This window comes from Phaethon aethereus, assembly GCF_964289735.1.
Source record: "Phaethon aethereus genome assembly, chromosome: 6".
NCBI classification, from domain to species: Eukaryota; Metazoa; Chordata; class Aves; order Phaethontiformes; family Phaethontidae; genus Phaethon; species Phaethon aethereus.
The window spans coordinates 32,722,330-32,735,104 of NC_138580.1; the positions used below are offsets into that span (position 1 = coordinate 32,722,330).

The following is a 12,775-nucleotide window of genomic DNA, read 5'->3' on the forward strand; positions in this document are numbered from 1 at the left end:
GATTCAGGTCAGTCAGTCAAACACTTTAAAGAATCCAGATTCCAAACTAATTTATTGATCTGTATCTTAAAACTGATAGGAGTACAATGGAATATAAAAGTATTTTGTGCCTACTGCAGAGAAACCAAACCAGAAAATTTTTAACTACAGATTTGCTAGCAAATAAGACAAGTAGTAACTAGGTTCACATCTGTTTTTCTGCCTCACTGGCATTAAAGACTGAAGCATCTCACACAATTCCTTACAGATAAAAGCAGATCTCCTCAACACCTCAAATAGCAAATTACTGCCAGGAAGGATTCCAGTTAAGATATCAGTGTCTAAAGTTGATGTTTGTTCTCAGTAGGAACCAAAAACTACAGCTGTGCAAAATACAGAAAAAAGCAGGAAGAAGTCAGTTTAGGCATTTTTACTTATCCTATTATAGCTTAAGGCTGATGACGCATTTGGAAAAAAAAACCCACACAAAACTGACAAAAAACCCACAAACACCACTTCTCTCCCAGTTACAGCCAAACTAAACTACAAGCTGAAAAGTCTGACACTTTAGAAGGTGGCACTTACAGCAATGTCACAGAGTTTTGAGGAAACTTTAAGCAATAATACAAAAGAGCAATTGCTGTCAGTAAAACTCAGAAGTGCTCTGGGAAGACCATGTTTCCGAGGAAGAATGGCAAGGGAGAGTTTTCCAGTATGGGCGGTTTTCTCCAAAAGTGGCTATGGACCTTTTCCCTGACCAATCTAGTAACTAACTACCTGATCAGACAGATGGCAGCGGTAACTTTTTATGAAATCCATTATGTCCATTATTCTTGTTTTCAGGGTTGCTCCTGTCCGACTTCAGCTTGAAGTGACAACTTGTCAGACAGAGCACGTTGTTGATTTTTAATCATGAAAGCAAGCCTGTTTGTTAGGCAAAGTATTTTAACATCTTCCTTTCCAAAATTCCTTTTAGGGGCTAGTGGTGATGTCTGCTGAACTGGAAGAAGTGGTAAACAGCATTCTGAAAGGCAAAATTCCAGGGCTGTGGATGAATAAGTCTTACCCAAGCCTCAAGCCTCTAGGCAGCTATGTGACTGACTTCCTTAACAGACTGAAGTTCTTACAGGTGAGTGCACCCCATTTACGCAGATTTGTTCAATGCTGCTTGTTATTTTTGTCTATTGATGTCAGGTGATATCTCCACAACTTCCACTGAATAACTGACAGGTAAAGTCCAGTGCGTTTGTGCATCTGTTTCATATAGCCTTTTGCTCATCACCGCATCTAATGAAGCACTATGCTTTGCCACATACCCTACACCTCACAAAGAGAGCTGCAGTATGTCAGTAATACTGTATGACAGAATTGGCCTTCTGAAGTGAATTTACTAAGGGCCTCTTAAACTGCATATAGATCTGGTGGTGGTAATGAAGTTTAATTAAAATAGAACTTAGGAAAATACTGTTGAGTTTCTTTTCCAGCAAGCAAACTTAAATTACCAAAACATTTTAACACAAAATCTTATGTTAAAGTCAAACACCAAGCTTTCAGTAGAGTGCTGGAGAAGAAAGCTGAATGAGTTAGGGAGAACCAGTGGGGTTCCTTCACCTGTAGGAGTAAGTAAGAGTGCAGATTCCCAAAACCGACTTTAAATGAGTACATCTAGAGTCTCAGCACCATTCTGCGGCTCAGTACTCTCAATCAGCTGAAGAAAACCAATCTTGTAGCAGATTGCCTACTTCGTATCTGTTGTAAGAACAGGTCCCAAGATGGACAAAAGATCTAGGAATAAAAATTATAAGTAAATTAAAAAAAAAAAAAAAAAAAAAAAAATCAGTCATCCAGTTTCAGGTCTAGAAGGATACTGATAAAACCTGCATTTCCAGAGAACCTCCATGTTACGTTTTTGGACACACATCACCCAGTCAACACACCTCAGTAACTTCCACTTTCATCTGCAGCAAGCCTGAGAGCAGTATATGTAAAGAAAGAACAAAAGTGCCATTTCTTGAACAGAATCCAGGACAGAATTTAAACTTGTACAAACCAAAAACTGCCAATAACTATAAGGGGAATTTTTTATTTCTTGGGAGGAAAACTACTTACTAGTAGAGACAACTAGTTCAGTTGTCTTCATTGTAATTCTCTGCAGCAGATAATTGTAGCAAAATTTTTTCAGATGTTATTCAAAACTGATGTTTGCAACCATCAGAAAAACGTCTTCTTGCATGCAGTAAATATTCACCATTGCAACAGACCTCACATGTATTACAACCAAATCCAATGAATTTTGACATTTTAATAAATAATTTTTATACAGAGGCCTTCACAGTATAAGCTATTAAAAATAAGCAATGCCGAAACACCAACCAACCAAAAAACCTGTCCCCACCCCCTCCAGTCAATACAAGTTTAATTAGGCCACATGTCCTCCTCATGAGGAAATCATCCCTTCAACTTGCTGTACTCACTTACAACACGTGACTGGCCTTGGAAGGGAAATGTGACCCTTTCAAAGAGAAAACAGCCTGCAAAACCCCTGTCATTTGCAAAGGTGAATGCTGAACAGTCTTCAATAACGAGGGAGAGGAGAATTGAATACTCATTTGATGAACTTACGAGGACAATGCATGTTTAACAGACTTAGCCTGAATAAGTCATTCATGTAAGCTAAATATTTCCATGCAACAGTGTTGATTTTTTTTTTGGTGTGTTTTTTTTTGATAAGAGTAGTTGTTTGTTTGACATTTTAAAAAGACATGGCAGCCAGCCAAAGCTCCGCTGCTTTCAGAAAATAAAAAGACAATCAGGGAGAAATTACTTTTGCTGTATCAAGAAGATACTTGCTTTCCTAAATATTAAAAAAAATAAAAAGGTAGTTCTTTTCTCCTCCTCTCTCTTTTGCTGCTGCAGCTGTGGTATGAAAATGGAACTCCACCAGTCTTCTGGATTTCAGGATTCTTCTTCACTCAAGCGTTCTTAACAGGTGCCCAGCAGAACTATGCCAGAAAATACACCATTCCGATAGACCTGCTAGAATTTGACTATGAAGTGCTGGAAGATAAGGAATATGAAGTTGCTCCTGAAGATGGTAAGTAAAAGCATGACACAATTATCTGCCTTTGCTGGTGTACTCAGAAGATAACATTAATTTGCAGACTCAGAGTTATGCAATTAAGTTAATGAATACAGCTGGAAAACATACACAACTGCACTGCTCCACATGAGATAGATAGATAATACACAAGAAGTAAAGAGGCAAAATACCATTTAAATGCTTAAGAACTACTGAGATTAGTTCACCTCCTGGATTAGCATGCAGATATAAACCAACACCAACCAAGGACACTCCTTACCCCAAACAATCAAGTAATATCTAGCTTGCCTTTTTTTTTTTCCTCCTTTATTTCACTCCATTAGCATATATGTCTGAAAACGCACATTTTCCTAAGCCAAGGAAAACCAAACATTTAGTAGAGAAGGATAGTTAAAGTAGCACAACCCACCCTAGAAAAACAGCTTATGGATATGATCACAGTGTGTAATAGGGGACCGTTCTAAGGGGGGAAAAGTTCTCTCTTTTATCAAACCACTTTATTACTTACCTTAGGTTCCAGCTGCAGATACATTTGTTAGCTTGCTCCTTCCTCAGAAAAAAGGACATATTAAATTGAACTGTTCTTGATACTCTTTTTAATACTTTTCTGAGGATCAGTTTGACTGGCAGTTGTGTAAAAAGAAGGGCATGGCAGGTTGCCTGGGAGAGCCACATCAAGTCATTTTCTGTTGGGGCATGTTTATTTATTGTTTTAGAAGTCACAGTTTTCAGTCTACAGAGCAAGAAGGTGCCAGTTTGATGAAAAACAGATTTGCTGTAACTTACTTTTTTCTTCTGCAGAGCTGATGGAATGACAGCTGTCATTCTGTCATGTCATTATGACATGTCAAAATATTTATGTTTTTTAAACATTTAAGGACTTTTTTTTCCCCCTCTTCATTCCTTTAATGAACCACTTTAGAAACCTATAAGCAAGCGGCAACTTGAAACATAAGCAATGAAACAATGTTAAGACTTAACTAGTTACAAGACTGTTTAGATGATCAAACCTCCAAGTTTGGGAACATTAAAGCTGACAATGTATAGCACATACAGAAAACTTATGATAATGACAACTATAAAAATAGTGTCCTGTACTGGGGTATAATTTTTAAGCTCTGTCACGTAACATTCACAAAAATCTGGATACACTATGGTATCGCTAGACATTGTAACTTTATAAAACTTCACAGAATTGCAATCATAGTAAAATTGTAATAAAAGTATAAGATTGTGTTATACTCAAACTTACTTGATCATCACTCAAAACACACAAAATTGACAAAAAGTCCAATGCACTCGATTGACTGACAGACAGTCTGCAAAGTGCGTTGCACTAGCTGCTGCTCTCAGCTAGACAAGCTTTCCAGTTTTTGCATAATATGGTATCTTTCCCAACTGATCCAGGAGTCTACGTTCAGGGATTGTTCTTGGATGGAGCACGCTGGAACAGGCAAACTAAGAAGCTAGGAGAATCTCATCCAAAAATCCTCTATGATACAGTACCTGTGGTCAGTATCTTTCATTTGGTGACATTTTATAGTATTACCTACCAACAAATACTGTAGAATTAATACTCTTCAGTTCTAGTCTTCAATAGAATTGAGTAACTACCTGAAATATAGAAATCTTCATATGAAAAGAAAAAAACTTTTTTTAAAGTTTAAATCATTTGACAATTACCCTTCAGGAACAGGGTTATTCTTAAAGAAAATAATTTAATTGAAATGCTTTGTGTTGAAATAGAAATTAAGCGTCTGAGAAGAGCTGAGAATCCTCTGCTAATCATGACAGTGACAGGAAGTTTGGTGTTGCATGTTTTGGGAGAGGAAGCAAGCTGCTAAGAAAGAGGAAACAAGAAACAGGTTTTCAGGGCCACCTGTTAAAAAGAAAACAAAACAAAAAAATGACATCAAAATACTTTTTTTTAAAACTGAGAAGAAAAGGATTGTTTTATTCTTTACTGCAGATATGGCTAAAGCCGTGTAGGAGAGCAGACATTCCACAGCGACCAAGTTATCTGGCCCCAGTGTATAAGACCAGCGAGAGAAGAGGGATCCTGTCCACTACAGGCCATTCCACCAACTTTGTCATTGCAATGACTCTCCCTTCAGACAAACCGCAAGAACACTGGATCAGACGGGGTGTGGCGTTGCTATGTCAGCTTAACTCATAAACCTAACACAGTTATGGAGGTAGGTCTCTTAGAAGGGATGCATGTCAGTCTTCAAATGCCACGTAAAAAGAGAAATCAAAACGAGTTTGTTTACAATGTAGCATTTGCGCCTTTTCATGAGATTTGAAACAAAATACTAAAATATAAAGGTGCACAATAAAACCTTATAAAAGCCAACAAAAAGATCTGCTCCTTGAATAATTTTATTTTCTGAAGGCTCCTTATTTATAAGGAACATACATAAAATGAACACAACACTGTTGACATGAACAAAACAGCATTTGATCATTTCCAGCTTTATAAAATTTAAAAAAATGATTTAGTCGTAACAAAAAGTCTGATAGCTCAGCAAGTTATCTCAAAGGACCATAATCACATTTTAAACCATAGACTCAATTGTTAATGGGGTGGGGAAGGGAAAAAAAAAAGGCGGGGGGGGGGAATCGCACTGCATCTAGCAACTACAATATTTTCTAAGCATAATCACAGCAGATTGAGTGCAATGTGATCTACATCAAAATTCATATGGGATGTCACACAGTGACAGCATTGTAATATACAAGTAACATTTATGCCCTCCAACAAATACAAGTTAAATGAGACTTTGGGTTCAAGCAGAATGGAATGTTGAAGCCAAGTAGAAATGTAGTGGAATTCAGATTGTCTGTAACAGGACTCAATAGCGTACATTAGAATCATTTGGAATTCAATACTGGTGGAAACACACAGAAGAAGTCACAGCTGTTACACTGCTCTTCTTAACTTGTAATAAATACTAGAAAATAAAAGGAAACAACCCATATTTAATGAAAAATACAGTACCTACCTTCAAGGACCATGTTTTTCCCTTGTCTGAAGATGGTCTTGGAAGGAAGTTAAACTGTTTTCCTACAGAGGCAGTGTATTAAGCTATAACCATATTCCAACTAATACAAAAGTAAATATACTACCTGAAATACAGAAATCTTCATTTGAAAAGAATTAGAAGAAATAAAGTTTAAAAAATGATTTGACAAAAATATCAGTTCAACCACATGATGATTCCCTTATACTTGACAGAATAACAGAAAAGGAAAAGTAAGGGTCAGTTTAATACCTAAGGAATAGGTGGTTTAAATTTAGATCCTCAGAAGGTATCCTATGAGTTAAGTCTCTTTGAAAATGGTACTCAGTGACCTAACATGGGCACTACGAAAAAATGTCACCCAGGATCTTTACACTGCAGAAATTCAGTAATCTGAAGCTAACAACAGTGTGTTTGCTAATTAGGGTCCAACAGTAAACGTGTTTAAAGAACAAAAAAGAAAACCTGAGTTCAGAGCATCAAAATGGCTGCACACCTGAACTCTGGGCTTTTGGCTTCTTCACTGAAGAAACTGCGCCCTTCTTTGAAATGGACCCTTAATACTGCTTCTTGATACTGCATGAGGAAGAAATACTGGCAAGAACCATCCAATATCTTTAAAATACATGAGCTGCTCTCAGTAAAAACTAAATTGACCAATGAAGCTTCAAAAAGTAAAGGGCCACAGGAAACACACATTAACTTGAAATGGAATGAAGATACCAACTGGCTCTTGTTAAAGGCGTTAGGATCAGTGTTTTTAGCAGCTACACTGGCACCAAGCAGACCGAAACAAAATTTACAGCACATAGTCAAAATACGGCTTTTACCTGGCATACACATAAAAGAAGACAAACTGTATGTTTTAAAAAAGGCTACTACCATGCTTAGGACTGGTACTACAGAATCAACTTGCACTCCTCACAAACACACAATTTTTTTAAGGAGATGGGTGCAAGAAGAACTAACTCACGTCTGGTAATATAAGCGTATCGGCACAATCCAGTCTAAGACAGCTGATCCCAGCAAGTTAAGGCCCGAATTTTCAGTCTATCCCTCCAAATTACACATACCACAGATCTATCACATCTGCTTTTTAATAATCTAATTTAAATACCAAAATTGTAAAAAAATATCATAGAAATGAACTCCTTTATGCTGGAAGTAGAAATCTTCTTACATACTCTCACTGCCAGAAATGGCTGGTGCTACAACGTCTGATATCAAGGCATTGTAGGAACGGATTTTGATCTGATATTACAGTATTGTAAATAACCTACCAGTACTACATACACAGAGCGTAATTTAACCTTTGTGCCCAGGTTCAGTAACTAGCATCTTGCACTTTGGATTGTTTTTTAACATGAAGAGGAGAAAACAGTCCAAAATAATTTTAAAAAAATGGAGAAATTCCCATATGGATTCTCTGTGAAAAGAGTTTGCACAAATTCACAGCCACAATTCTTCAGTAGTTTATGCTGCAAGTGGCACACAATACATGTTTAGCATCTGTAAAAAAGAACCAGAAATAGCTCAATAACTCCAACATCAAGGATTTCCCCAAGCTAACACTAATTCTACTGCATTTTGTGTTTTCCTACTAATATCAAGGAACAAACATCAAATAAATCTTAGTGAGGAAAAACATCGTCAAACTGACCCTTGACAGAACATAGCACTTTGCAGCGTATATTGCAACAGCCTGCCTTCTTACACAAGAAGTTTATAATGATGGAGTGCAGCTTAATGCATACTCTAAGAATTTAAACAGTGTTTAGGTTTTGGGATTCTTTCTTAAAATTCAAAGCCAGCACAGTGGTTTCCAGTCACGTGCTGTTGTAAGATTTAATACTTCAAGTCACCACTATGCAGAAGAATCAGCACAGAATGAAAATATATATATATATATAGTTTTACACACACACGCACATATATAGATATGCATGCCTATCTGTATATATCTATATATCTATCTCTAGATATACCTATACATATATAGAGATAGATAGATATGCGCTACTCAAGACTTACGTGGCACTAAAAGCTTACTCAGGTTCCTTGCAGAGGTATGAATTTCAGCTGTAATGTTTTCTGGGTTCTGTTCAAATGTACTGGTGAAATGGTATTTTCCCAAATGAGCAGATCACGGACTGTACTTTTTCTTTCTTAAGCAAGCAGTGCTTCCTACATAGTACACTGCACTTGGCATTTATTTCTCATATTTAGTATTTCCTAATTGTCAATCACTCGGGTTTAGAAGATACATTGGGTAATGTCATTTGATTTGAATTAGGAAAAAAGCATAAATTAATCTACACAGAAATTAATATACTGTACTTGTGTAAGTAGTGCAAGCCACTGCTTTTCCTCTGAGCAATGTGCATACAGTGAAACAGTGCAGACTCAAAGCCATACAGTAACATTATTGTAACCACAGTGATTACCAGAATTCGGTCAAAACTGGATGTCGAGCACAATTTTATCTTCATAGAGGGCAATCACCAGCATGATGGCAAATCCAAGAAGCAGGCCTAGATTCTGAAGAATAAACTGCCCCACGGGACAATAACCATGCTCTTCATTATCTCCATCTCCATGAAGCATTTCTGGAAGCTAAAAGGAAAAAACATTTAGAAAGTGATTTCATCTCTATTCCATTCATACACAGACAAGTTTGCAAGATGATATTGTCAAGAATAAACACTCTGGGATTCAGTTATAAAAACAATACACCAACACATAGGTTAAACGCTACCTAACCCCACTACATCTAATAAAAACACGACCACATCATGTATTTACAAAACAAACTAAAAATGCCTTTCCTTTCCTTTGGACTTTTTTTTTTCTTAAGCTTTTACTGGATCACACATCTACTTGAACTTTAAGTTCCTCCAGATAAGGACCAGCCCAGCTTTCTTCCGAAGTCTGCTCTTTTGAGTTCTTTTACTCAATTAAAATTAAGTAATGCTTAAATAAACATAACAAAAAGCTTTGGCTATTTCTACAGTAATTACACTGCTATAAATATACCCTTTATAATGACTTTGCTGATTAACTGAGCCATTCATTTGTCATGTCACATGCTTACACATATTCACATACATGTCCCTTTTAAATATGGGAATAATAGCTACAAGTAATTAAAGAGAAATCCTATGCGAAGCTATAAAAATTTCTGAAAGCTCTGAAAATTGCTTATTTTCCTCACATATGAAGAAAAGTCCAATAGTACTGACAAAAGCAACAAATAAATAATAGTGGACTTGGAAGATGTAAAAATAAATCTTACGAAGCATCTTACAAAGCCACACATACAGGAGAGAAATGACTTAAAATGTTTTACAAAGAAATTAATTCAATAAAGCATGAGGTAAACAAAGGAATTCCTTCAAGACACATTTAGTACAGAAAAACGTGATACAGAACAAAATGGAACCTTCAGGTAGCACACAGCACAGGTCTCTCTTTATTGCTCCTCATTAGATAGGCTAGAATAGTTTTGGTTATTCTGAGTACCTGAATACTCCACAACAGACAACGACAAACTATCAGAGCATCAAATCTGCTAGAATTCCAAGTCTGGTCTTTAAAAGACCACCTGGTCTTTTATTACTGTATTTCAAAAAGATACATAAAGCTGACAATTAATTTGACCCAACGAGCATTTAAATGTAAAAAATATAATGGTGTGAAAAACGTTTATCACCTATACAATAGACCAGGCAGCTTAACAGCAAGCACTACACCAAATTACAAAGTACCATTAAGTAATTAACAATAAATGAAGTAGTCACAGACTTTACACTACTGAAGATTGCTATGCAGCGCTCAGGCTGCCAGGCAAGATTTGCTGCAGAATTATTTTCTTTTTAATAAATCAGAATTGTATTCATCAAGTAACACAAAACCTCATCAGAGAATTCTGCTAGAATTGCTGCTGCCAATTCTCACCTGCATGTTTTCTGAATGGAAGGTTTGCACATAATTCAAGTTTTGTAATCAACTTCTACAGAGACATAGTATCCCTATGTTCCAAATCTAAAGACTCTCTTAAGAATAACCAAAGACTATTCTGGCATCTGTTTCTAAACCTAGGAAGAGCACAGTGCTCTGTCTCCATAACTTCCAAGGTTTCCAGTCACGAATATGAAAAGGGGGAGTATGAGGAGTAGAAGTGAAAGTCTTAGCTATGGATAGTGACAGCTGTCATATATCCCCAAAACTGTGGCACTGAACAGCAAGTAAATGACCTCTTTAAGATAGAAAAAAAGGTTATTTAACAGTAACCAGTACTATGGGCACACTCCCCCCATCACTGTCTTCAAAATATTTATTTTTTACTGGTGCCTTATCTGAAGAGGCATGCTCATGCTCCTCTTTCTTGTACTCAGAGCCTGAGCAGGCAAGCAGGGCAGGCCAGTGCCACTTCACTCTCCTTCAGCTGCAGAATCCCAGTGTAGAAAGGGTCCTGAAAAGACTCTGAGGGGAAAGGAGGAAGGTGGAAGGAGGCTGTGCGCTGTGCGAACTTGTTACTTCCATCTTTGAGATATCGCCCACACATACATTAGCGCTATAGGAACCTCTTGCATGCTCACATTTACCTGGAGGCAAATCTCCTTGCAGTACCTCATTTGAATAGGTACTGCCCACCTGCTCTACACAGCACTGCTTCGACTCTGATGCCTCTGCAATGCTGCAGCAGCTAAAGGAGGTATAAAGAGAACTCCAGATAGCAGCCTGGCAGAAGAGATTTTTGAGAGATGCCACAGATGTTTTCTGAGATCTGATAGAACATGGCCCTGGGTGAAAAAACAAAGGTTTCACCTTAGCATTACTGTAAGAAGTATAGGGGCTTTAACACTGCCGTTTATCTACTTTGACAGCATGTCTGAAGATTATGAAACTTTTTGCTTTATTAGCTACCAATGTGACCGATTTCAGGGACCATATAGAGTCTGGTCCTGTCAATAGAAAAAAAAAATAACACCCTCTTGAAGTTGAAAGCTTACAGTTTCAGCCCTAGAGATGTAAGGAATGAAAAATAAAACAGATTAATTTATTTTCCAGTAAGATTATATGATTCAAGTCGGACTGGGAAGGAATATAGGAAAATTCAATGTACCCATTCAAACCAAAACAGCAGCGTCAAGGAGGAGTACATTATGATTATTCTTCTGATAGTTATCACCAAATGAAATGTCACAAGAGACCATGGAAACCTTGAAGGATTTAGAAAGGCCTGAATTTAAGTTCTGTTGGAGAAGAGTGTCCTCACCATTAGAAAACATGTAATTAGACAAACTTCAGGACAATCAGATGCAAAAATATCAAAAGGTCCATTCCCAATGGGCTGGTGTATGGAATGGAAAGAAAAGTGCACCTATGTGAACCTCTGTCAAGCTAGGGAGGGATCAAAATCTGTTCTTACTAAGTGTCAGATAACAAGGTCTTTGAGAGGGAAGCAGCTTATGGAAACATCAAGACAAAAATCTGGTGCAGTTTCAAGTGTTTCTGGCAGAACCTTTCCTGCTCTTGTCTAGTCAGAGCACTGGGCTTTGACTATTTGGTTGCTACTATGATGACTGAGGAAAAGGACAAGGAATAAAAGAGTGAAAACACTGCTTTCCTTTATACGTGACGTCTTCAGTCAAAATATGTACAGGAAATAAGTATCAGCCACAGGACTTAAAAGCAAGTGATATTCCAGTAATTACAGGCTACTACAGAACATCTAAAGTTGCATGAAGGATCACTCTCAACTACACAGACAATATTTAGCAAGCCCGTAGAGTGACTTACTAGAGTAAATTTACAAGTTAAAGCCCCCATAACGAAGTGAAATATCCCATGGTGTGATGGCCAATGCCTGGCCTCCATAAGTCCTAGTCATAAAGCACCTAATGGCAAGCAGGACTGAATGAGATGAAGGTCACAGGAGCAGCCTCCCCCACTGTGTCCTGGCTTGACCTGTGCTCAAGCCCCCGTTTGATGACTACTAATGGGACTAACATGGGATTTTCAGAACCAAAGCTGAGTTTAAGTTCTCAGTTGTGGAGGATGCCACCTAGCAGCAAGCTGGAAGTCCCGCTGACATTAAGTTTCTTCAGTAGTGCTGAACGCAGAACTAACTACAGAGGTAAATTTGCTAGCGGGCAGAATGACCAGGACAGCTTCTGCTGACACCAGGAAAATCAGCTAACTAACTGAACCCTCGCTTTCAGTGGCCTTCACTAATGCTTCAGTGACACCACTGAGGCTGAAAAACCAGACCGAGCAGCCATGGCTACGAACTGGCAACCAGCAAGGGGGAAAGGGATCTTTATAGTGTCAGCTCTTCCAGTTCACACCAGGGAAATAATACAGTCGGCCCACACCAGAGCAGACATCCGACAGCCTCATAGACAGTGATCTGACAAAGATATGATGCTGTTTCAATGAGAACTGCTGAAACCCGAAGTCTCTGTCTGTGGCTTAAAGTGACAGATGCCTGCCTGCTTTGACAAGTCAGACAGTGAGAGTCAAACACCACACGTTTCATTCCTGCACCAGTTAACTTTTGAGGAAGATGCTAAAAAATGTGGTTTGAAAACAGGATAGTCAGCACAAATGTATGCCAGAGAGCAAAACTAGCAGTGTAGGCTAACAGAGCTACCAGATATGGCAACAGAATCTC

The 12,775-nt window shown here is 37.9% G+C and overlaps 2 protein-coding genes across 2 annotated transcripts in view; one reads left to right on the plus strand and one right to left on the minus strand.

The window, feature by feature from the left end:
* DNAH7 (dynein axonemal heavy chain 7) overlaps positions 1–5,255 on the plus strand; it is a gene marked incomplete at both ends in the record, with an annotated part of 125,124 nt that extends 119,869 nt beyond the window's left edge. Inside the window, 4 exons of the mRNA XM_082001574.1 lie at positions 956–1,108; positions 2,896–3,073; positions 4,487–4,590; positions 5,049–5,255. Coding sequence (XP_081857700.1) covers positions 956–1,108; positions 2,896–3,073; positions 4,487–4,590; positions 5,049–5,255 — 642 coding nt within the window. The remainder of the gene's footprint in view (positions 1–955; positions 1,109–2,895; positions 3,074–4,486; positions 4,591–5,048) is intronic.
* A 3,298-nt stretch (positions 5,256–8,553) lies between these two features.
* SLC39A10 (solute carrier family 39 member 10) overlaps positions 8,554–12,775 on the minus strand; it is a gene marked incomplete at its 3' end in the record, with an annotated part of 63,789 nt that continues 59,567 nt past the window's right edge. Inside the window, exon 11 of the mRNA XM_082001718.1 lies at positions 8,554–8,712. Within this exon, the coding sequence (XP_081857844.1) occupies positions 8,554–8,712 (159 nt within the window). The remainder of the gene's footprint in view (positions 8,713–12,775) is intronic.